The sequence below is a fragment of the Rhinolophus ferrumequinum genome, chromosome 23 (genome assembly GCF_004115265.2).
Source record: "Rhinolophus ferrumequinum isolate MPI-CBG mRhiFer1 chromosome 23, mRhiFer1_v1.p, whole genome shotgun sequence".
In the NCBI taxonomy this organism is placed as follows: Eukaryota; Metazoa; Chordata; class Mammalia; order Chiroptera; family Rhinolophidae; genus Rhinolophus; species Rhinolophus ferrumequinum.
The window spans coordinates 8,447,283-8,468,076 of NC_046306.1; the positions used below are offsets into that span (position 1 = coordinate 8,447,283).

General features: G+C 46.6%; 1 protein-coding gene across 12 annotated transcripts in view; it reads left to right on the forward strand.

The window, feature by feature from the left end:
* NFATC2 (nuclear factor of activated T cells 2) overlaps positions 1 to 20,794 on the forward strand; it is a 149,424-nt gene that overhangs the window by 24,361 nt on the left and 104,269 nt on the right. For 7 of the 12 annotated variants that reach the window (XM_033095066.1, XM_033095064.1, XM_033095061.1 and 4 more), the window contains exons 2-3: positions 5,239 to 6,235; positions 10,872 to 11,043. In XM_033095066.1, coding sequence (XP_032950957.1) covers positions 5,239 to 6,235; positions 10,872 to 11,043 — 1,169 coding nt within the window. The remainder of the gene's footprint in view (positions 1 to 5,238; positions 6,236 to 10,871; positions 11,044 to 20,794) is intronic. The other 5 variants (XM_033095071.1, XM_033095069.1, XM_033095072.1 and 2 more) reach the window with 2 other exon arrangements.

Here is a 20,794-nt window from a genome sequence, read left to right on the forward strand (position 1 = left end):
GGGAACAGCATGTGCAAAGGCGTGAAGGCACAGAGGATCTAGAGCAGCAACCCCTGAGTCCCCCATTGCTGTTTCCACTTTCTTCCTCTTTGAGCACTGATGCTTCCAGTGTGGGCCAGGGACCTCCCATGGCAGGTGAGATGGTTTGACTAGGTCCACTGTTGGGTACCTTGCACATGAGAGCTATCTCCTTTTCGTGCTACTTCTCTTTGAACTAGTCAGAAGGGGCAGCATCTCGGTGAAGTGTTCCTGTGTCTTTAAGGCCTTTCTCTCTGACACTTGCCATTCCCTCCTCCCACTGCCAGTCTTAAAAAAGGGGGTAGGCTTTCTGGGGTCATGGAAATGTGCTGCATCTTGATTGCGGGGGTGGTTAGAAAGGTGTATAATACTTGGCAAAACTCATCAAACTCTACACTCCAAGTCTGTCTATATAAGTTACACCTCAATAAAAAAAAGAGCGTTGAGGGGGGAAAAAAGAGTGGGCCTCAGGCTCAGAGCCTTTGGCTGGCCACAGTGTCTCGTTTGAATTTAGTAACTTTTATTCTTATTGTATTTTTACCCTACCTTCTATTTATGGAGGTGACACTGATTTTCCATTTGTGGTAGTGGTGTAGTTTCCCTTTAAGTTAAAAAAAAAAAAAAAAACACACCAAAAAAAATACCAAAACATTAAAGGAATAGGTGAATGGATTTAAATAGAAATATTAAGTAAATAATATTTACCAGTGATACACTCTGGATATATCAAAGATCATGCAAGTGGTAAAAAAAACACACAAGATTTTTGGCAACCTTTCTGAGAAAATTTGGTGGTTCTGAGATGAAACTAGGTTTGCTCTGTGGGCATTGAAATGACTGTTAAGAGAGCTGTTTGTGAGGCTGGCAGTTGTTTAAGGAGAGGTAGAGAAGGATTCTAGCTACTTGGAGAAATGTTTCAGTGATGAGCTGTTTGGGTATTTGACAGTAAATCTCACAGACAGAGGACTGGGAATGAAATGAGTATAAATTACCTTCCTTTTCCCTGTTAGCTGTTAAACTTCCAAAATCTTGGGGGAAGAAAATAGAAACTCTGCTGCTTGGACTTAATTAAAACCAATGTAAATGCTTTAAATGCTTTTGCCCAGCAAAGCAGCCTTTTCTGTTTTTAACTGCTGCGGGGAGCATGAGTGATTTGTGTTTGCATGGCCGGGTTCTGTGACTTTTCACAGCCCTGACGGGGTGTTTCTGATAAGATGTGATGCAGGTTTTCTCATAAGGCCGGAATTTTTGCTAAGAGAATTTTTGTGTTTTGTTTTCCTGGTTCGCAGGATAGTGGATTATCAGAATGTTGCTATGGATTTGACGTTAATCTCTTTCTAGACTAAAAATCTGTGCTGTTACCTGCCAGGGAGCTGTGCGTGTATGTGTGCACGTGCGTGTGTGTGTATATGCTTGCATGCCCAAATACACGTTTATATTGACCTGCAGCTTCTAGAACCTACCAGAACTCTAGACCCTACAGACTCTAGCTAGAAAAATGAAAGGACTTCACAGCCAGAAGCAACCAAGGAGAATGATCCAGTTTAACACCATCCTGTTATAAATGAGAAGGTTGAGACGTAGATCTAGTTGGTTGGGTGTGGGACTTTTCCAAGGTCACACAGCTAGTTAGTGGCAGTGTAGGAGTAGGTCTCAATTTCCTGCTTCCTAAACCAGGGTGTCATTACTATGTAGCATGTGACCCCCCCCACCACCACCTTTAAAGTAAAATAAAAACATTTCTTTTGCAAATTACGTTTCTTTTCTCAATGTAATACAGAAATCAGTCTCCATTCTGCTATACCACTCCCCCCTAATTACTTAGTCTCCCTCTCTGGAGGAAATCACTGTTATCTGTAACTTCCAGAGAAAGCCTGTGCATCCAGCAGCATTTTATGTGTGTGTGTGTGTGTGTGTGTGTACACACATTCTCTCACCTTATGTTTTTATACTACATATACTGTATGCATCTTATTTTTCTCCTTTACTGCTATATCTTGGGGTCATTCCACATCCATGCAGAAAGAACTTTTTCAACCCTTTGTAATGGCTATATTGTATCCCATTGTATGAACGAACCAGAATTTAACCCATCCCCAAGTGATGGACATCAGGTTGCTTCCAGTCTTTTGGGATTACAAAAACAAGGCAGCACTAACTAATCTTAGCACACTTCATTTTGCACATATGAGAGTATATCCTGCAGATATACTCTCATATGTGCAAAGAGCGACAGTGCTTGGTTCTCAGGATACGTGTGTTGGGAATTTTCATACATATTACCAAATTACCTTCTCTTGAGGTTGTATCTTTTTGCCTTTTGTATTGGATATTAGCGTCTTTGAGGAGTAGTTTAAATACTTCACATGGACTTTTCTGAACTCACTTTATTTATTCATTCAGCCAACCAACAAATATTTTTTTTGAGGGCCTGCTTTGTGGCAGATTCTATCCAGGTGCTAGGAATACAGTGGGGAGGGAGAGAGTCCTCATGGAATTGACTGATTGTTGGAAGTAGGGCTGGAGGTTGTGGGAGAGACCGACAGTCAACAAATAACGTCAGAATTACTTAACTGGTATTGTGAGAAGTACATGGAACAGATCAGGGAAGTGTGACTGGGGTCTGACGGAGTCAAGGAGGTCAGGAAGCCTTCCGGAGCACATGACACTTTAGCTGGAGGGAATGAGTGGCTTTAGTTGTGTAGAGAAGGTGGGGAAGGAGCAGTTGAGGCACAGGGAACAGCAAGTGCAAAGGTCCTGAGGCAGAAAGGAGCTCAGTGCTTTTTATGAACAGAAAGGCAACCAGTTTGGCTGGAATCCAGAAAGAGGTGAGAGAGTAGAGACAGGTGAGGCTAGAGGGGCAGGTAGGGCCCAGACAGGCTGGCCTACTTGAGGTTGTTTAACTTTACCCTAAGGGCTGTGGGAAGCAATTTCTGGGCTCTCACCTGGGGTGAGGGTACCATCTGGACCCTGTGTGATCAGCTCAACTAAACCGGACAGCACATACTCCAGGATGGCCCAGAAAGGGCACCAAGGCAACTGAGGATCACCTGTGTAGCCGCCCTACTCCCCAAGGCAGGGGCCAGTCACACAACTTTAGGACATGATTCTGGCTGGGTGGCCCTCGGACGTGATTCTTTTGCGTGTTTGATTAGTCACTCAATAAATGTTTATGGACAGCCTACAGGTGCCTGTGAGAGGGGCTGGGCAAACAATGCTGGACCACTATAGACACAATTCCAACCTTGGTGGAGCATGGAGTCTAGTGCAGGGGACTCAAACTTCTAGAAAGGGCCAGATAGTAGATATTTTAGGCTTTATGGGCTATACAGTCTCTGTGACGACTAACAACTCTGCTGTTGTAGTGCAAAAGCAAGCCACTGACCATATGTAAACAAATAGGAGTGGCTGTGTTTCGATAAAACTTTATTTAGAAATACAATCTGTGGGCTGGCTCATGGGCTGTAGTTTGCCTGCCCCTGATCTAGTGGGATGAGATTTTCGATATAGATAAGTATCTGATGTGATGTGAGCTGGTAACTAGTGTGGATGGAGAAAAGATGGCAGGGAAAAGGGGTGGAGAATGACCCTTTGGCAGGATGGAAACGATCTTTTTGATGGGCCAATCTAAGGAGGGGTTGACTGAGCAGACAGCTAATGAAATTAAGGGAAGCAGCCATGTGAAGATCTTAGAGGGAGAGTTTCCAGGCAGAGGGAACAACGCTCTGACGGTAGAGACAAGAGCTCTGAAGCAGACTCTGCTCGAAGAATAGTGAAGGTGTCAGAGGGGCTTGCTGAGTCGGGCTGGTGGGGAGCGGTGGGAGTGGCGAGACCAGCTGGGACCCAGCACAAGTGTGTTAAGGACTTGATATCACATGCGAAGTGTCAGCGGAAGCCTTTAAAGTGGATTTCACAAATGGACGTTTCAAGGCTGCTGTGTGGAGAACAAACCATAGAGGGCAGGAAATGGGGAGACCAGGGAAGAGGTGACCGCAGTGGTCCAGCTGGGAGGGGACGGTGGCTTGGACCATGGTGGTTGTAGTGGAGAGGGGATGACACGTGAATTTGGTTTATATTTAACAGTACAGTGGTCAGGATTTACTGATGGACTGGGCGTAGGGCATGAGAGAGAGGAGTCAAGGCCAAATCAAGTAACGACAGAGAAAATGGAGGGGTCTTTGCTGAGCTGGGGAGATTGAAGGAGGAGGGGAGTGAGTGATAATGGGAATGGATAGCTGGTTCCATCAATAATTCCACTCTTCAGCCATGGGTCCTTTCGAGGTGGCAGCAGAAGGCTGAGCTAGATGGCCACTATTAAAGAAAAAATTAGGTCGTTCACTGCATCCATTGGTTTTGATATTATAGTTCGGGAGACTCTGTATAGCCAGAGCCTAGCCTTTTGGGGGTCAAGTGGCTTGTCTGTGGGATTTCTAATCCTGCTAATTCTGTCTTCAGATGAATTTCTTCCCATTCCGGGGCCTCAGTTTTCTCATCTGTAAAATGACACACGATAAGACATGAGTCAGGAGTCCTGATTCTGAATTAAGCCACTTCTGACACTCAGGCATGAACATGTGGGATTTGAACCCAGAGCTCCATGGAGTCCAGGCCTGTGCAGCCTCCCTCTGCATCTTGTATCTGTGTCAGATGTGTAGAATGATGAGATGGGCCTAGGTCAGTGTTTCCCAAACTGTGGGTCACAGCCCAGTGGTGGGATAGGAAATCTGTTTCATGGGTTGTGACCAGCATTTAAACAACGTAACCCCAGATAGGAGGGACGATTAGAGTGCGTCATCCATAGCAGGGTAAGTATTGTTTTGTGAAGTTTTTGTTTCAGTTGTGAGTGCATATGATGGTGTGAACTAGGTTGTGAAATCCAATGCATTTCTCCTGAGGGTCCCATTTGGACAAAGGTTTGGAAGCCATTAGCCAAGTGGGTCATCCAGGCTTCCAGCCAGTGCTGCCCAGCTTGGCCGAGCTGTGCTGGTTTCCCCTGCACTGAAACCCTTCTGCTTTGATCTCGGTCGTCAAGGAATCTGGGATGAAGTGGCCTCCCTTTCCTTCTGGTGAGGGGAGGAGGTTCCAGCTTGGGGTTTGGCGTGGTGGGGATTTAAAAAAATAAAATAAACGACAGGCGACAAACCCAACCTGTGATTGCTCTCATCGGGAGTTCTGTTTTAGAGGCTTAAAAAGACCCTCCCTCCCCCCTTCTCTTTCCAGAAGAACCGAATGCACATAAGGTCGTCTGCCCACCCTCCGGACTTGCATACTCTGATGATATCCTGGACTATGGCCCCCTCGCCAGTCTCTCTGGCGAGCCCCCCGGCCGGTTCGGAGAGCCGGATAGGGTAGGGCCCCAGAACTTTCTGAGCCCGGCCAAGCCAGCGGGGGCCTCGGGCCTGAGCCCTCGGATCGAGATCACTCCATCCCACGAACTGATGCAGGCAGGGGGGCCCCTCCGCGTGAGAGACACTGGCCTCCTGGGGGAGCAAGCGCCCCTGGCAGGGATGGCCGCCAGCCCGAGGTTCACCCTGCCCGTGCCCGGCTTCGAGGGCTACCGCGAGCCGCTTTGCTTGAGCCCCGCTAGCAGCGGTTCCTCTGCCAGCTTCATTTCCGACACCTTCTCCCCCTGCACCTCGCCCTGCGTCTCGCCCAATAACGGCGGCGGGCCGGACGACCTGTGTCCCCAGTTTCAAAACATCCCTGCTCATTATTCCCCCAGAACCTCGCCAATAATGTCACCTCGAACCAGCCTCGCTGAGGACAGCTGCCTGGGCCGCCACTCGCCCGTGCCCCGTCCGGCCTCCCGCTCCTCGTCTCCTGGTGCCAAGCGGAGGCATTCGTGCGCCGGGGCCTTGGTCGCCCCGCTGCCCGGAGCCTCACCCCAGCGCTCCCGCAGCCCCTCGCCGCAGCCCCCGGACGACGGCGCCCCCGCTGGGTATCACCCCACGGCTGGCTCTGCCGTCCTCATGGATGCCCTGAACAGCCTCGCCGCGGAATCTTGTGGGATCCCCACCAAGATGTGGAAGACCAGCCCTGACCCGTCGCCGGTGTCTGCGGCCCCGTCCAAGGGCGGCCTGCCCCGCCACATGTACCCAGCCGTGGAGTTCCTGGGGCCCTGCGAGCAGGAGGAGAGGAGGAACTCGGCCCCGGAGTCCATCTTGCTGGTGCCGCCCACTTGGCCCAAGCAGCTGGTGCCTGCTATTCCCATCTGCAGGTGAGCTGGACTTTGAAAACCATTTATTCCATGGTTTAGTGTTAACAGAAGGTTTTCTGGTCATGAGCACGGGATTCAGAGTTGGCTAGACTGGATTTCAATCCTGGCTCTCCATTTACTGGCTGTGAGACCCTGAGAAGGAAGTTCAATTCTCTGAGCCACAGTGTCCTCATTTGGAAAATGGGTACAAGGTTACCTGATTTACGGGGTCGTAATTATGAGGATGCAGTTATAGAGTGAATATGATACTCATGGCACCTGGTTTGCTCATTCATTCATTCTGTCATTCAACAAGTATTTATCAAACACCTACTATGTGCCAGGCACTGATACAGGTGTTGGGGAGATGGTGGTGAACAAAATGAGCAAAAATGTCTGCCTTCACGGAGCTGACATTCTCGTAACCCTAAGCAAGCCTTAGCACATCCAATTTGCCATCTTATTATAAGAGGAATTGATATTTGTTGGCAGCTGCTATGTACCTCACGACTGCAATCAGTGATACGGAGGTCCTAAAAAATGTGTGAGCCGTAATCCTCCAGGAGCTTAAAAGCTTGACAAGCTGCAGGGATGTAGATAGCAGCATGTAGGCTTTAGGCGCTCTCAGGATTGGATTTGAGCCCTGGCTCTGCTCTTCACTGGCTGTGTGAATATGGGCATCTCTGGGGCTGCCTTCCTACTGTGCCCATAATAGATATCACTAATCCTATGGGCCATCTTTCTCATTGAGCACCTTTTTTTTTAAAAAATTTTATTGGGGAATGTTGGGGAACAGTGTATTTCTCTAGGGCTTATCCGCTCCAAGTCATTGTCCTTCAATCTAGTTGTGGAGGGCGCAGTGCAGCCCCAAGTCCAGTGTCTGTTTACAATCTTTGGTTGCAGGGGGCACAGCCCACCATCCCATGTGGGAATTGAACCGGCAACCTTGTTGTTGAGAGCTCACACTCTAAGCAACTGAGCCATACGGCCACCCCTCCAGAAGCTCAGCAGCAGCTCGTTGTCTTCAGTCTAGTTGTGGAGGGCACAGCTCACTGGCCCATGTGGGAATTGAACCGGCAACTCTGTTATTCAGAGCTCGCGCTCTAACCAACTGAGCCATCCAGCTGCCCTTCATTGAGCATCTTTCTGAAGACATGCCCAGGGCAGACATCGCTAATCAATCAGGACGGTCTTTCTGTCTCAGCACCTTTCTGGGCCTTGGTTCCTTCCCTGTGAGATGAGGATAACAATAGTACCTAACTCATGGTGTTATTTTCAAGAATTAGGTGAGATAATGTATGTCAAACTCTTGACATAGAACCTGCACAAAGTAAGAGCTCCAAAAAGGTGCAGCTTTTATTGTTATAGGGGAATCTTCTTATAGAGGAGGCACTTTAGTTGCTTCCTTGTTGACAAGCCCTGTGCTAGGAGATTGTGTTCCCAATAACTTCAGAGTCATGCTAGTGACAATAATACTCAGCAGTATTTAAGGATGCTTGCTGTGTGCTAGACACAATTCTAAGTATTCTGTGTGTATTATTTTATTTAATTAGCACATAAACCCTATTTGGTATTCTTTTTATCTTCACTGGGTGATAAGAAAAATGAAGCATACAGTGGTCGGGAGCAGGTATTATTCCGTCTGTTCTGTTAGATGAAAAATCTGAAGCCTTATGCTATTATCATTATCCCAATGGTTTTCAAAGTGTTGTTTGCTTTTAGCAAATGGAAGTAATTTTTTTTTCCAAATAAAATGTTGAATACCAAAATAGATAACGGTGGAGCATGTTGATTGATGTGGGGTTGAGAGTAGCCTGACTTAACCCCACACCAGGCTGCAGTGGACCAAAATGAAGTCCTAGTCTGACATTTCCTCTCAAGCACGTTCTAAAAACACTAGTGCCGTAGTACGTCAATCGGGGTTCCTTAAGCAAAGGAGTTTCTGGGTTTTCCAGAGTTAAATAGCTGTCTTTGTGCAGGGGCCGCTCCCAGCTGTGGACAGAATGTGAAGTGATTTCAAAGACCGTTTGGCCACAGAGCTCTGAGTTCTGTGACTCAAGTTTCACGGAGCCACCTTAGGAAATGCTGATACAGACCGATCCCTGGCATAGGCTGAGACACCTGGGCTCCGAGAGGTTAAGTGACATGCCCACGATCACCCAGCGAGTTGATGACTGAGTTTGAAATTAGAGTTCAGGATTCCTGACTCCTTGTTCTTTTGTCTATAGCTCAATCTGCAAAACATGACTTCTTTAATGATTGGGAGTGGAACATTGACATAAAATACGGTTGAGCTGCATTTATCTGAGACTTTATTGTTTATAAAATCCTTCTTTCTTCAGCCTGTGGCTTGATCTGAGTGGTTCTAATGCCTTAGAGTTCTTTACTCCCTACCAAGTGCCAGCCAATGAGGTACTTGCAAGACATTTCTATAAGATCGAAAGGAGCGGGCATTCATGGAAGACTTGTGACAATATTTATCTCAGGTTGTGTGGACAACTCAGCAAGAGGGCTGGAATTCAAATGCAGGATTTCAGACTGGCTCCAATGGTCTGAGTCTTAAGATTGTATTTCAGTTGTCAAAGACTTATTCCAGAATGACAAAATTGGAAGTTGATACTTAGGGATAGCCCACTGAATCTTCTACTCACTAAATTTTTGGATGCTTCAAAAGATACAGGGGTGGAGGGATCTTCTTTTATGAGCCTTATTTTGCAAACTAAAAAAATTTTAACTTGCAAAGATGATGAGAGTAACTATTTAACACCTATGGCTGCAGGCAAAAGCTTAAAGTCATGTTGGCATTGACATCAAGGTAGAATAAACGCACTTGGGGCATCCTAAGACTTCAGTGTAAGAGGAGCTTCAAGGGGCAGTGTGGTTGGAAAGAAGGGATGGAGATTTGCTTGCATAATGGGGATAGAGTTTTAAATTGGATTATAAACTCAGGTTGGACTCTTTCAGTGATAGAGTTTTTGGGGTGCCATTCCCTTCTATTCCCCCCTTTGATTTCGCTATGATAGACAAAGGATGGAACCAGCTTCACTGCAAGCGCTTAACTAAGTCCAGTTGATAATGTCAGTTTCTAGCAGCTCTGGGCTTAGTGGGAAAGAATATCTTGATTGGATTAATGATTTCTGCCATATATGAAAAATCAGGACATAGTGACACAAATCCGTGCATTTGAACGTCAAAGCTACATTGAATATCCAGGGGTTCTTTGAAATAAAACTCATTTATTTATTCCTTTGGTCATTCGTTCATCTATCCATCCATCCATCCACCCACGCCCACCCACTGAATATTCACTGAGAACCTCTCAAATGTCAGGCGTTGTTCTAGAGTCATTCCACAAATGAGATGTTTTCTTGGAACTATTTTAAGTAAATTAGTAAGATAAGAGGCACTATAGATGTGGGTGGAGCACTGGACTAGGAATCAAGAGACATAAGGTGGAGCCTTGGCTGTGTCTTACTCTGTGATCTTGGGAAAAAGTCTTTAAGTTCTCCGAGGTTCTGAAGAAATGGTCTACATAAAACATCAAAACTTCAGTCAGTTCTTAAATGACATAATTCTAACCACATATCAAGTACCCATTGTGTGTACTGAATAAGGTTGAGATTCTATAATAAAATAAAACTTAATGGCATGCCCTTAAAGATATTATGACTTCAGATGTAAAGGCACATATATCTAATATCTTAACTAAGTCAGATCGTCTAAAGGAAATAGCTATTTGAAGTATACAATATATATTGGGAAAAAATGATACCTAATATTTTTTGAGCACCTATCGTGCTAAGCTCTTTATATAATCTCAGTATCCTCAGTTCACAGTTGAGGGAACTAAGGCCTAGGGAAGTAGATGCATTTGCTCAAAGTCACACAGGTAGTTAGAGGCAGAGCTGGGACTTGGGTGTATAACTCTAGTCATGCTCTTGACCTTTACTCTTTACTTAATATTAGGGGGTCTGCTCGGTTTGGCTCATCCATACCAAAACCAGACACCTCTCTGTGGTGGGATGTTCTGTACTTGACATGATAAGTGGTAACTGTGACTGGAAATATCCTGTCCCTAAAATTTACTTTTAATTGAGATCATCAGACAGAGAGGAGTAAGAGCTGAAACAACTCTTAGATGTCATCTAGTCCATTTGTTACGTGGTTATAGAAGACAGAGGATAAGAAAGTGAAGTTGCTTGCCTCAAGTCACATGGTGTGTTAGTGACACAGGGGTTCCTGATTTCCACTTCAGTGTTCCTTCTTCTACACACACTCCTCTGGAAAAGGAAAGCATCCTGGATAAAGGTGTTTTTTTTTTTTTAGAGGTAGGAGGTGACACTCTCCAAAATTCCCAGAGGAAAAGAAGTTATAGTAGTTAGAAACATGCTGGAACTAACATATAATGAAATTAGCTTCATGAATTCAGATGTCAGTCCTATTGCCTTCATTAAGATGGAAGAGAAAGCAAAGAAAAAGATCTCTATCTTGTGAAGAGTTCTTATCATGTCTGAGAGGTGTGCCTCCTAACAGCCAGCATTTTATTTACATGCCTACTGGGCACGTGATTTTCAGAAAAGGGGCCATTTATGTTTATTGTACAGGTTGACCGATTCTGATTTATTGTACACACCACTGATTCTGTTTCCTCCTTCAGTATCCCGGTGACTGCATCTCTCCCTCCACTCGAGTGGCCACTCTCCCACCAGTCAGGCTCCTATGAGCTGAGGATTGAGGTGCAACCCAAGCCACACCACCGGGCCCACTATGAGACAGAAGGCAGCCGAGGGGCTGTCAAAGCCCCAACCGGTGGCCACCCTGTGGTTCAGGTATGGACTTGACTTCTCTTTATTTTGTGTTCCTTATTTGTTACTAGGTGATTCACTTCTGCTAGGCCACTGCCTGTTTCTTGTTATGTTGAGGTGTGTGACTCAGCCACTTACTCCTCTGAGGGATGGGAAATTCAAGATTGAGTTAGTATCTGAAGCTAATCCAGCTACCAAGAAGCCAGAGAAGTCTGTTTGAGCTGGATAAGGATAGAAATGATATTCATTTTCAAGCTACTCTTCCCTTCTCTTTCTGGTGGAGAAACTGCGAGAGTTTTGCAGACGTTTGTGTATTGACAGAAGGTTTCTGAAGCCATCATTTTGTATTTAAATTTCAGATGAGAGTCTATAGAGGAAAATCAATGGATTCTTGCAAAATATAGAAAACTAGGAAAAATTAAAACTATACATAGTCAAACTACCTAAAATAACGATTATTAGCATTTTGATATATTTCCAGTTGCCTTTTTTTTGTCTATTCACAAACATGGCATTGTCTATGACTGTACATTTATATATTTTATGTTATAATAGTTTATACTCTGATTTTTTTTTTTACTTTGCATTATGTCATGAGCATTTCCTCCTGTTTTTTCTTAATAGTTATCTTTTATGTCTGTGGCTTTTAATTCAACCTCAGATATTTTTTACAAGTAGAGAAGTATTTTTTTCCTCAAAAATAATTAGAGTTGAAATCTTCTTTATTGTGTAGTTGAGTTAATCAGCAACTGCTAACTGGTACCTACCAATCAACTCAATTAACCAGACCTTCAATACATTTAAATTAATTTAACTTTTTTTGTATTTGCCTTAAAGTGAGAATTCTACGATGAGAATCTGATGCAACATGCATCAGAACCCTCTAGAGTAGTTGTTAAAAATATAGATTCTTGGTGTGGCCGGTTAGTTCAGTTGGTTAGAGCGTGTTGCCACAACACCAACGCTGCCGGTTCGATCCACACCTGGGGCACTTTGAGCTGCACCCTTCTTTAAAAAAAAGGTGGGGGGCAATACAGATTCTTGAGCAACCCCTGAAACTACTTAATTAGAAGCTACATGACACGAGTAGAGTTTAGACAACAAGCAAACAAACCCAAACCCTGAAAATCTCCACAGGTGCTTCGGGTGTGTACACCTGGTTAGGGACTTTTATGATAATATTAGGAACTGATAAATCCTGGCAGTTGTTTTTTTCCCCCTAGGTCTCACATCACAGCCTTCTTGGGATCTGTTTCTATTCATTGCTCCTTTTCCTTGCCCATGAGTCATATTTTCCTCTTTCTTTGCATGTCTAGTAATTGTTGACTATATTCTGACATTGTGATGATAATATATACCGGACACTGTGGGACTCTGGATTTTTCTTCTAAAGGCTTCTCTATTCTGGGATGGGACCCTCCTAGCTTGGAGGATGGTGTTAGTCTGTGTGTTGGAGTCCAAGCCTTTGGTAGTAATAGAGAAACTCATTCAAAGCAGATTAGAAAAAGGGGACTCTATGAGGAGGCTACTGGGCCAGAAGATTCAACTCAAGTTACTTCTTTGCTCAGTTAATCCATTCAACAAATGGATTCGTTCTCCAAGTATTTGTTGGGCACCTACTTTTTGTAATATACTGTGCTTGATACTGAAATGTATACTGAAATATAATGAAGAATAGAAAGGTTATGATCTCTTTCTAATAGAAAGGTTATGAGCTCCATGGAGCTCATGGTCTAGGGGGACAGAGTTATTGATTAATCATGCAAATGATAAAACCACAAATTGTGGCAAGTGGCATGAAGTGGCTCTGGGCATATAGAATGGAGGAGCCGATGTAGATGGGGGAAGAATATCTGTTAGGATTTTCCTGCAGAAGAGACTAGAGCTGAGGATGCATAGGGGGGAACAGCATGTGTAAATGCGTGGAGGCAGAAGGAACCACATTAGAAGACCTTGAGGAGGTCAGTGTAACTGGAGTGTGAAGGACCAGAGAGAGAAGAGAAAGAAGCAGGAAGGGGTCAGACCATGCAGGGTCCGGGCAGCCATGGGGGTGAGTTTGGCTTTTATCCTGAGACACGAAAAGCAGGCAAGAAACGTAATCTGATGTAGGCTTTGCTAAGACCCCACTCTGATTGCTCCTCTTGGGGGTAGGATCTGAGATGAGTAGAGTGAGGAGGCTCTGTCCACAGTCTCTGTCCTTTTAGGGCTTCTTCATTCTCTGATCACTCAACAAATATTTGTTGAGCACGGCTATGTACCAGGCATGATTCTAGATTCTGAGATATGGTGCGAACGTAATAGCGAGAAATCCTCACCTCGTGAGCTTACAGTTTAGCAAGATGATAATAGTTAACACTTAGCTAGCATTTATCACACGTCAGATCCTGTTCCAAGTGCCGTATGTGTTAACTTATTTAATCCGCAAAGAGCCTTACGGAGCAGGTTACAATTATGTCAAGGAGATAGATGTCAAGGAACTTGTTCAAGGTCATAGCTGTGGACTGGTGGACCTGGGATTTGGACACAGCTGTCTGGCTCTACCTGCTATACCACTTTCCTGATCTTCTGCATTTCTCTGCAGGCCAGCTTTCCCTGCCTCCTCACTCTCACCAGGCACAGAAAGCCTGGTGAAGAATGCCCACACCTTCTGCCTAGGAATTTTATATGCTACACCAGTGCCAGTCCCCTCACCAGCTGATTGGAGCCCAAATCCTGATTCTCAGGGAGATCTAATTGGTCCTGGTTGGGCAGGGTGTCACCTACTGGTCCAGTTAGCTTGGCAAGAGAGGTCAGGCCATGTGCAGCTCGGCTCTGCCCACCCATTCTCCAGGGGCTGGGGTCATGGGAAGTTCCAGAGAACAGAATGGGTTGGACGTGCAGTTCAAAAGGCACCAGCTCTACTGTACTTGAAGTTCATGCTCCTCCTTCCAACAGCCCCCAAGCGTCCATCCTCCTCTTGCTCATAACTTTGAAAACTCAATATACAGCTTAAAAATTTGTAGCCAAATCCTCAAAAGACACAAAGTGAAGTATTTCTGTAAAATCATTTGAATAGCTCGTATTTTCTTCAAAATGAAATGTGCTAACCCCTGAATTTTAGCACAGGAAGTCAATTTTTAAAAAAAACTTCTTTGAAAAATGAAGGAAAGAGGGGACCTTAAGAAGACAATTGCTCTTAACCTTTAAGTAGGTGCGAAAACCCCTTTCAAATCTGGAGGGTGCCCCTTTGTTCCCAGAAGAGTAATGAAGCCCTGTTTTGTACCTCAAGTCTAGAAGCTTCTGCTGGTTTCTCTCTTGATCTCTGTCTCTCTTTATCTCACCATCTGTTTCTATTTCTGTACCGTACCACGGCTCCCTTTTCGCCTTCTCAATTATTGGTCCCCACCCTTTTCTTTTTTATTTGCCACACTACACAACTTAATCTTTTTTTGCATGCCTAGTGGTTTTACTCTCCTCTTTATATCAAAATTAAATGAGAGTACAAACCCATTTCATGCTCTTCCTTTAAATACAAAATTTAAAATCTTAAACATGTGCCACATTCAGCTGTTTTTTTCCTCTCTCTCCTGAGTGTCACTTGGTCTTGGAAGAAAGTTTATTCCAAACCTTAAATGATTTTCACATCTCATGACTCATTCATTTGGTGACTATTTTGTTGAGGACCTGCTGTGTGCCAGGCACTTAGCTAGGTGCTGATAATGTAATGACAGGTGAGATGGACACAGTTCCTGCCCGGCTGGAGCTCAGGGGGCACCGGAGGTGCGAAGCCATCCAGGAGAACCATCCTGAGATGTACCATTGTGACCACTGCTGAGATGTAGGTGCGTCAGGGAGGTCAGATGAGGGCAGTCTGGATTGACACGTGGGTTCTTAGGTAAGACGTGATGGCTGATCCGTAGCTCACCTGTTGGATTCACAACTTGGGGGGTAATGGCTACAACAAAACAAATCATGCCAAGGGAGTAGATGGAAGACCTGCGTTAGAGGGAGGGTCTTGCTGAGAAGGTGACTTACCAACGGGGACCTAGAGCAAGTGATAGAGTCAGCAAAGAGAGGAATGATGCCCGTCCTCTCCCTGTCTCGCTGTCTCTTTTGCTGGTGGTGGGAGAGTGTTTCTCTATACAGAGCATAGCACGTGCAAAGGCCCCGAGGCAGGGAAGCACGTGGTGTGTCTGAGCGGAAGGAGGGCCGGTGGCACGTGAGTTTAGTGATAGGTTGGAAGGGCCAGGACAAGCCAGACTCATAAGTCAAGGCAAGGAGTGAGGGTTTTATTCCAGGGCAAGAAGAAGGGGGTGGCAAGTTTTGAATAGGGGAGGAAGTGATTCTGATTTAATACTTTTAGGATCACTCGGGGTTCTGTCTAGGGAAAGGGTTAGAAGGACTAAGGGAGGAAACAGGGAGATGGATTCAGTAGGTTGTGGCAGTGCCAGTGAGATGTCAAAGCTGGTTAGGATGAGAAGGTGGCATGCGGGGGGAGGGAGTGCGTAGTGTGGTGTGATCTGTGCGTCTTGGTGCTGGCTTAGATGGGGGAAGTGAGGGGGCAGCTGGGTAGAGGGTGGTGCCGTATGCCACATGGGAAGATTTGGGGAAGAAGTCATTTTCCTAGCAGAAGATGATGAGTTCAGTTTGGGGGGTAGAAAGGAGGAAGGGCTTGTGAGGTGCTCAAACGAAGACGTCAAGTAGGCAGTTGGATATAGGAGCCTGGAGCTCAGAAGCAAAGTCCTGGACTGTCTAACGCTCAGGCCTGTGGTATGGCGCAGGACCACCTGTGCCATCACCCGAGGGCTTGGTGAGGGCTCGCTTGGAAGGCTTTCTCACTCCCACAGTAGCAACCTGCATGTCTCCAGAAGCAATGCATTGCGGAGAGAACCGAAGTCCTTGGAGACACAGGATCACACAGTGACAAGCTCAGGGCGGTCAGGCAAGGAAAGGAAATGACTGAATTGGCCACATGTCAGGGAGCAATCTGGGGTGGTTGGGAGGGTAAATAAGGACCGCGTTACTTCAAGGTTTATCAAATAGAAAAGGAGGTAAGAGTGAGGCTATATTTATACGATTTCTAAGACTTGTCCGGCTATGGAGAGGGAGCACTGTTCGCAGCCAGGCCCAGGCAGACAGTCCTCTAAAGCTCGATGGAGTCCCATCGAAATAGAACAAGTTTATGGCTGTTTCTGAGAAGCCAGGGCGTCTTAACTCTTTGGCCTGACTTTGACCTGTTGGGATCAGATGAGAAAGGGAACCACTTGCTTCACGTTGAAAGAGTCACACGCCTTTGGCGGAACCCTGCCATCATTCCTCGTTCTATTTCAGGACAGGATGCGGCGGTCCTTTGGTGGATAACGTGTTCCTTTACAGGCGGCTTTGCAAGGTTGGGTTTTAAGCGTTCCCTAAGTCTTCATCTTATGGGATCTCCTAATAGCCCAGTTGAGAGTGGCTTTTGCCATTGTTGTGTAATTCTTGCCTGGCATGCTTCCAGACCCTTTAACCATGTTCCTGCAGAGGAATTCTCAGCAGAGGACACACTATGATATTTCTTATCCATCCTTGTGCTGGGACTTTCAAAAAATGGTATTCTTACCACTCCCTGGGACATGTTCGCAACTGCAAAAATGATTGGAAAGCCATTCTTTTAGTTAGAAATTCATCAAAATACGAGAATGTTTAACCATAGCGCACACCTCCAAAGACAGTGCTCATGATGCTTTCAAACAGATGTCCAGACATATGGAAAAAACATGGGTAGTTCCATTAGGAGAAATTCCTTACAGATGCAGAAACCTGATCTCTGTTTCATCCCGGGTAACGGTAATGAGCTTCGCAGGGCGAAGAGTGGGGAGCCAGCTGAGCACCTGTTCAGGTTACCCCCCTCCTCCCCCCAACCCAAAGGAGGCCAGTCAAGTCTCCAAGCTTTCAACTCGTAATACGGATTACAGGACAGTGACTTTCATCCTGTTGGATTTCAGCTCTTGTACTCTCTGCCACTCACTCTAAATTATAGCTAAGGGAGGGAAGAAAGAAGCCAGGCGGGGTTTTCTCTTCACCAGGCGAAGCTGGAATCGTGACGTGAGCAGTTCTCCTTAGGCAACTGGCTAGCCATGTTGGCTTCCGTTCGACTCATAGCGTTTTGTGCTTGGTGAGCCCCCCCCGCCCTCCCACCCCTTTAAAACATGAAGCAGGAAGCAGGTCTTGCTGATGCTAATTTGTCTTGATCAGGGCTGCTGTGTTTGCTTCTGCAGAAAGTTCAGTCAGACTTCTGGAGAGGGAAAGGAAGGGGAGTCAAACGGTGATCCATGGCTCACGCTCCTGAGGAGGATCACGTGTTCTGAGATGCCTGGGGGTCCCTTTGCTCATTCGTTCAATGGTTAGGAGTTTTTACCAAGCCCCTTCCATGGGCTAGGCACTGTTCCAGGCCCTGGGAATACGGCTGTGAACAAAACAGACAGAAATCCCCGTCCCCATGGAGCTGACGTGCTGGCTGTGGGGAGAAAAACAATAAATCTGATAAATAGGAAAATGAAACAGAATGTGGGGAGGTGATAAGTACTGTGGGAAAAACTAGCAGGGCCAGGGGAACTGGGCGGGGTCAGATGGGCCTTCCTGGGAAGGTGACATTTGAGCAAAGAAGGAGTTGGAGGAGTAGAAGGTGCAGGGACCTGGGGCTGTGCGCTGCCGGCTCAGGGGACGTCAGGTCCAAGCTGGGCATGGTCTAGGAACAGAGAGGAAGCCTGTGTGGCAGAAGCAGGGAGGCCGGGCAGAGGAGTAGCAGACGGAGGCCCAGAGGGAAGAGGACGAGCGGATTTGGACACCGTGAAGTGGGAGGCAGGAGAGATGGGGCCTGACGTAGGTGGTAGCAGGATCCCTCTGGCTGTCCTGCTGATGAGAATGGACTGTAGGGGGGCTGGTGGGGAGAAGCAGCGAGCTGGATGGGCAGCTGCTGCGGGGCCAGGCCAGAGAAGATGGTGGTCGGACCAGCGCTGGGGTGGAGGGCATTGGAACTGCTTGCATTCTGGGCATATTATGAAAGTCAAGCTAACTGGAGTTTTTGTGAGATTGGCTGTAAGCAAAAAGCATGGTGTGGGTATAGTCTTGGGGAGGTGGGACTCACCAGGGTTGAGTGACCCTGTTCCGCCCCACTGAGACTCCTGTTTTCAGAGGGAACCCATCTTCTGGGGGTGGCTTGACCCAGCCTTTTCCTTTAAAGATGTGGATGGGGCTGCTGAGCCATCCTCACCGTTTCCTCGTCTACACCAGTCTCTTGATTATAACACGTGTGGTTAATTTAGAAAACTTTTAAACTAGTACAGTCCAAGCCAAGTGCAGCTGTGGGCCAGATATGGCCTTGGCCTCCAAGGGTGAGCCAGGAAGAGGAGAGAGGTGGTGGCCAGGGTGGGGCCAGTGCATGCAACGTCGTGGGGTTGGAGGGTACCATCTTCATGCCAGAGGCACTGATGGTACCCAAGCGGTGCTCTTTGTTCATATTAGAAGATAACTTGTGATGGAAGGGCATCAGTAAGACATTTTCCCCAGATGAAGGCAGAAAAGAGAAAGCTCCCAGAATCTTGGAGAAACAGTTGTTCCAAAAAGAGAGTTTCAGTCTGAGGCTGCCAACATGTCTGGCCACCAATGGGAACGCATAGACCAAACTTCATTTCGTCGACAAATGACTTTTGGACCCCTCCCATGGGCTGGGCCCGGTGGATGAAAGCTACACTTAGCACTTACTGTGTACTTTCGTTCAAGTGACCTACTTAATCTTTGCAGTGATGACATGGCGTGTAGGTGGTAGTATTACAACTCTCATTTTACAGATCAGGGAACTGGGACACAGAGAGGTTAAGCAACTTGCTTGATGTCACCCAGCTGGTGAGCAGGGGCTTTGATTTGGATGCAGGTCTGAAGCCACAGCTTACACTCAACCATCAGTCTGCGCAGTGTCCTGGAAGCAGAGAGAACACGCTGTTTGGAGCGAGGCAGTCCTAGCATTTATAAGCTTTGGGTCTCTGGGTATCTGGTTTGGCTGCAGTTTGTTCAATTATAAAGTGCGGAAGACCTCCATCTTTGAGATTATTTGCTTTGTTTAGTCAAGAGTCATTAGGATTCTGTACAGAAATGCCCAGCCTGAACTTTGGCACAAAGCAGGCATCGGTTCCATTGTTGTTCTTTCTTGAGAAATATCGTGACTGACGTGGATTTGGGATCTTTTGAGCGCTGTTAGCCTTAGAGTCCCGTGCCTGTTCAGGCTTTTTTTCTGGCTGAGTGAACCAAATCTGACAGGAATCTAGGATGGATATTGAGAGCACTCTGTTTATTTACACATTGTGTGTTTGTTACATGTATGATCTTATTTCATCCTTGCAAGCACACAGAGAATTGGGGCTGTCGTTCCCATTATACAGATGGACAAAGAGGCACGGGAGAAGCTAACATCACTCACTCAAAGTCAGGCAGCTAGTAAGCAGTGGAGCCCTGACCTTGGCTTTCAGCTTCTGGGTTCTCATCTTTCCACTCACCCATTCATTCATCCATCACCTGCTCCCAGCTGGCTCAGGGTTGAGTCCCAGCACAGCATATAATGAAGCCTGGCTGCTTGTGGGTGGCTCCAGCTGGGGAGGGTCAGACAGGACAGGGCTTAGGAAGGGCCCCACTGCAGCAGCTTTGGACAGTACCTGGCTGGTGGTGCGATTCGAGCACTGGACCCAGTGCTGGGCTTTCAGGTCCTGCCCTTGCCTCCACTTTCTCCCCTGAGGGACCTTGGGCAAAGTCAAGACTTTGCCTGGTCCTATGAGAAAGGAAGTATCTGCTGGAGCTGGATTTCAAGCACCTGGTTAGCTTCAGCGTGCTGGAGAGAGGGGACTGTGACCCTACCTGGCATCCCTCCAGAGACCCTGAGTGCTCTCGCTCTGTCTGCAGGCTGAGAGGAGCTCCTGCCCCAGCTGACCTTGTCCCCTGCCAGGTGTCCTCTGGGCTCGACAAGGGGAGGGTGAGAGGGCAAGATCTGTGTATTGAACAGTCAACATTTTCTGCTTTGGTCCCATGAATGAGACTTGTAACTGCCTCAGAAGGTGTCAGCTCTACTGACAGCAAAATCATTACCTGGACCATGAGGGGGGATGGAGTCTCCCAGGGGCCATGTTCCCTCTGTGAGAGCAGCACAGCTATTCTCTGGACCTGGGAGATAGCATGGAGGTTAAAGCCGCTTGTTCTGAGCCTCCTGGAAGACTGTGGGCCGACTCCGCCCATCAGCACATCTGTTTACTGAGCACTTACTATGTGACAAGCACGTCACGTGGAGTGGCTCAGACCAGCATGCTCTTCCTGCTCTGTGAATGGGGACACTGAGGCTCAAGGTCACAGCTCGTCAGAGGGGTTATACTAATGCCTGCCTCCCAGGGTCTTTGCAAAGAAGAAATGACTGAATATGGTCAAGTGTGTAGAACAGGGCCGGTATGCAGCAAGTGCTCAATGTGTGCTCATTGCCATTGTTTCTTTTTCTTATTAATTTTTTTTCTGCACGGTCCTGGTAGGATAAAAAGGGAGCATTTGTTTTCATATGGAAATTTTGATTTCATGCTGTGATCCCAGAACTGGGATAGATTTGAGTTAGATACTGATGATAAGATGACATTAGCGCCCATCATTTCAACACGTGCTCTGTGCAAGGTCAGAGGACTTGCTGAAGGTCATACAGGCTGGATGTGATGGAGCTGAATTCAAAAGCACGTCTGTTGGACTCTTTGGCCAAACCATTTCCACTGTTCTGTCTTTAGGAGTAGTG